Here is a 4,657-nt window from a genome sequence, read left to right on the forward strand (position 1 = left end):
TAGGACAGAGTGTCTCAGGTAGGACAGTGTCTCAGGTAGGACAGTGTCTCAGGTAGAACAGAGTGTCTCAGGTAGGACAGAATGTCTCAGGTAGAACAGAATGTCTCAGGTAGAACAGAATGTCTCAGGTAGAACAGGGTCTCAGGTAGAACAGAGTGTCTCAGGTAGGACAGTGTCTCAGGTAGAACAAGATCTCAGGTAGAACAGAGTGTCTCAGATAGGACAGGGTGTCTCAGGTAGAACAGAATGTCTCAGGTAGAACNGTCTCAGGTAGGACAGGGTGTCTCAGGTAAGAGATGAAGGTGTTGGGCAGGTGTGAAGGAAATATAAAAGTTATTTTGAGTACATTTTAGTCAGCTGTGTGAAGTTAATGAAATAAATTACTGATCTAAAGACATAATCAAGCATGCTTAACTATTTATTTTGACCAGTATWAAAGTGATAGGCTTATTTAAATGTAACTTTTATTTGTAGGAAGTGGTAGAAATTAGTTTTCATGATTGGGATTTTCCCAGTTAAATAAAGGTCAGTAAATAAATCTGTCAATCCATCCATCATTAGCTTTCTAACCAGTTCCAAACATCCACATATTGATCTTATAAATAAATTTAAAAACCTCCTCTAAGCTTGTTTGGGATAATTTGTCACATTAATTTAATTATCTGAGTTATAACTGAGTTTAAAAACAGGATGATGCAACTAGTTTAATGAAGAATCTGTCTCCAGTCATTAAATCAGGTGTTTATTTATGTAGGTAAAAGTGTCTTTAACAACCTGTTAAAATACATTAGAAATCAGGAAATAGCTTTTAATTTATTCAAAATTTTCTGGGGGAGGACCCCCAAATCTCCCTCAGTGTGTCCTTTGCACACATTAAAAGACTTCTTATGTAAGAGGATAAACTAACACACCTGTGCTCCACCTGTGTGTCTCTGTATGAAACTATGGTTGATTATCAAACTGTATTCTTAGTGAGTTTAAAGGGCTGGTACAGTACATGTTGAATGAAGGTGAACATAATTTCAGTCAATATGGTTTGAGTATTACTGCGTCACAATAGAAACATTTGGTGTTCAGTTGTTGTCGAGTGCAGACAGTTAAACTGAGCACACACTGAAGACATGAATAAAAGAAAAACCTGGTCGCACAACTGTGGGTGCGTCAGACCCCGTCCCCCCACAGTGCGTCCCCACCAACTTTCAACACAAAGTTACGCCCTTGAGACACATTTATTAAAAGAAAAGGGTTTATTCAGGTTTTTTAGCTTTACAGACCGCAGCTTTTGTGTGTGACTTTTCTTTTCTGTGTTTGTGATTTCCCCACCTTCTCTGGTATAAAAAAGGAGGAAGAAAAGATGGGTTAAAAACATTTTAAAATGCGGGTTTTAATGCTCGTCTCTGTTGCAGGTTCCCTTCAGAGAAGCCCACAGTCTGTCTGGAAAAGCAGTTTTTACGGCAGAAACCAAAAACATCACCTTGAATCAACTCACTGTGACAGACCTGTCTGCTGTCAGGTGGCTGCTTCCTCCCCTCACATCATTATGATTCCTTTGATTTTTACCAGCTCAGACAATACTCCCCCCTTTTTTTTAAATCCCACTTTTCTCTTTTTCCTCACATTTGTGTCGTGTCTCCTCAGCCCTCTGTTTGACGATGACGTGTCCTCGGTGTGGGACTACAGGAGCAGTGTGGAGCAGTACAGCGCCCCCGGAGGCACAGCCAAGAGTAGCGTTGCTGCGCAGGTGGAACACCTGAGGAACTGGCTGAAGCAGCAAGCACAGTGACTTTAATCCCGTCTTGAGCTGTCAGGTTTAGGTCAAAGTGAATTACTCACATCCGTACAGTTAAACTCAGGATGTTTTTAATAATCATGAACAAGTCTTACCTGATCAGTGTTTCATAGCTGACAAAATCAAAATAAAATGCTGTTACAGACTTCCCTTTTAATTTATCTTCCCTGATGGGACCTTAATCATAGGTTTCTGGTATATTCATGTGGCCTTTATTTAAACATAGAGTTTAAAGTTTAACAAAGGTACAACTTTATTTATTCAAAACGTAAATATATACTTAATATTTAAAAGAAAGAACATCTTAATTGAAACTACACAGACACAATCAAAAAGATAAAATAAGTAGCTCCTCTGGATGGGTTCTTCTTTAGTGAAAGGTTTTGTCTCTCCTCCAAGAGACTTCTTCAGTCTGATGAGTTTCAGGTGAAATCAGCCTTATAAGCATTGCCTCCACATGGACAAACAGGTTAGTCACATGTAAAAGAGGGCCATTGCCTAACAATAGGCTTGATTAGCTCTATTTAGTCACAGGTAAAAGAGGATCATCGCCTAACAATAGGCTTGATTAGCTCTATTTAGTCACAGGTAAAAAAAAGAGGGCCATCGCCTAACAATAGGCTTGATTGGGTCATGTGCCCCATCACCTGACTTATTGGTTTGGATGCTTCGGCTGTGGTTGTTTGGTGTTTTTGTTATGTGAATGTAGTGAGTGCAAGCGGGGTTCAACGTCCCCTACACAGACACAAAGACACAAATGTGGTTTGAACTGTTCATTTATTGTTGACTACTCTAAATCTGCCATCACACATCTTCCAAGTTTTCATTCACTCATGTCGGTCACATCTTACAAAGCAATGCAACGAGCACTGTGAGCAGCATCAGATCCAAAGCAGAGAGAAACAGAGGAGAAGTTTAGATTGGCAGAAAATCCCAGTGGGTTTATGTACGTCTTATTTTGGTTTTTATCAAAAATACTTTTTTTTTATTTATATATTTTCACCATGACCCACTGGTGTGTAGAAGTTGTGTCCGTTCATCTGACTCGTTTTGTCTTTGTTGCCTAAATCATCTGTTCAGTTTCCATGTTAGTGTGTTAGAGTCACTATGATGAGAAACCCTGAGAAAACACTAATCCATAAGTGGGTCACTCTCTTCTGAGGCGTGCCAGACTTGGAGCTGTACACCACCCTGCCGTCCAGGGGCTGTGTGGGTCTGTAGATGTCCGTCATGGGTTGTCCCGTCCAAAACTGACACTGTGCAACTATCGCATCCAGCTGTAGAGAGACAACCGAAGGGATGGATGGAGACAAGGAAGGTATAAAAATAATGTTTTTTGCTTATAAAATACAACAAAGAAACTTATCAATTAAACTTTTAGCATTTATTTTAAGTCCCCTTAACTGGAAGTCAACAATAGATATTTCAATTGATGTAATCGTGTTCAACAAATAAATCATTTGATGGAGAGTTTAATAATACAAAATTCTGTAATAAATATAAAAGCATTTGTTTGAAAGATAACACTGATAACAGTGCAAAAAAATCATGCTGCTGATGGTTGCATCTGCAATAACAGGAAGTGATGTCAAAGGGGAATGTCTGCATGTGAACAGAGCGTTGCTGCAACAGCTAATAACACAAACTGAAGAGAAGAATCTGATTTTTCTTTAAATTATTTTCAGTATCAGAGAGATGAAGAGTGAGAGATAAATAATGTTAGACTAAACATAGATCAGAGTTCCTTTTCTTAAAAAGATCCCCTTTGATGTCACTTCCTGTTTCACCACGCCTGGTTAGTTCAAAGAAAATATGCCAGTTATGTTACTAAATATGTAAAATCATGTGTATTATGCAATTTTCTTAAATATAAAGAGGTTTTCTTTGACTTCCTGTATTTGAAGAATAATGTCACAGGAACTTTAAAGTTTTTTTCACCTGTCGACTGCTGATGGACAGCGTCCTGTGAAACACCGTCCACTCCACTGCCTGCTCACATCCTGGGGTGGTCATGGAGCCCACGTAGCGGTAATAACTGTGAAGGTCTTTGGCCGCTGGAATGATGTCATTGAGTCTGAAGTTTGGGATCACCGTGTTGCTGCCTTCAAGAAACGAGAAGGAAGCCAGACCAGTTTAAACAGATCCAAGCACTTTTATTTGTCTGTTCTCAAAGTACAAACAGAATTTTATCCACCGTTGTATTTTGCTCGGCCCAGCGCAGCTATGATGCTGTCCAGATGTGGATGATCAGCTGCTGTTTCCTGTAAGGAAGCCACCGCAGACATCCTCAATGGTTATGCATATTTGGTCAGTCCTTGTGGAGTCATGACTTTGAGAAGATGTGTTACCTCAAACAGGAAGGCAAGCAGAGCTATACCTGCTGTGTCCTGTTCTGCTTCTTCCAGAGAGTGGAATGGCTCTTTGATGTGGACTATGTGCAGCTGGACAGAGAGAGGACAGGTTTAACTGGGCGTGATTAACGCTACAGTTCAGGAGACCCTCTCTTGTTAGTCCTGTACCTCCATGGGATATCTTTCTCCATCGATGGTGTGCTCTGACCCCGGTCTCCCACTCCCTCCTCCCCAGTGGAAGTGAAAGCGGAAGGCTCTGTAGTGGCCCGGCAGGCCTCCTCCAGCCAGTCGCACCGACTCTGGCAGACCAAAGTGAGCTAAAACAAAAGAAGGACCAGAGTTGTAAAGTAACTAAGTACAAATACTTTCTTACTGTACAGAAGTAGAGTTTTTGGGTATCTGTACTTTGAGTAATTTATTTTCAGCCTACTTTTTACTTCTACTTGTTATGAATTAGTCTCTGTCTGCCCAGTCCCAGTCTTGTTTCATGTTTATCCAGTCTCATGCCCACTCTCAT

At 40.4% G+C, this 4,657-nt stretch overlaps 2 protein-coding genes across 2 annotated transcripts in view; one reads left to right on the top strand and one right to left on the bottom strand.

Annotated features, from left to right (window-relative positions):
* Window positions 1–1,406: 1,406 nt before the first annotated feature.
* LOC106523455 (argininosuccinate lyase) lies at window positions 1,407–1,935 on the top strand (the record flags this gene model as incomplete). Its single annotated transcript, XM_014016870.1, is given in 2 exon segments — window positions 1,407–1,513; window positions 1,639–1,935. Coding segments are annotated over 2 exon segments (252 nt in total), but the record flags the coding sequence as incomplete, so codon positions are not given.
* Window positions 1,936–2,547: 612 nt separating this feature from the next.
* The window catches only part of LOC106523456 (carbonic anhydrase 4), a gene marked incomplete at its 5' end in the record, with an annotated part of 6,170 nt that continues 4,060 nt past the window's right edge, over window positions 2,548–4,657 (bottom strand). Inside the window, 5 exon segments of the mRNA XM_014016871.1 lie at window positions 2,548–3,066; window positions 3,728–3,891; window positions 3,984–4,050; window positions 4,138–4,230; window positions 4,309–4,457. Of these exon segments, the coding sequence (XP_013872325.1) occupies window positions 2,878–3,066; window positions 3,728–3,891; window positions 3,984–4,050; window positions 4,138–4,230; window positions 4,309–4,457 (662 nt within the window).

Source organism: Austrofundulus limnaeus, unplaced genomic scaffold, assembly GCF_001266775.1.
Source record: "Austrofundulus limnaeus strain Quisiro unplaced genomic scaffold, Austrofundulus_limnaeus-1.0 Scaffold157, whole genome shotgun sequence".
Lineage (NCBI taxonomy): Eukaryota > Metazoa > Chordata > Actinopteri > Cyprinodontiformes > Rivulidae > Austrofundulus > Austrofundulus limnaeus.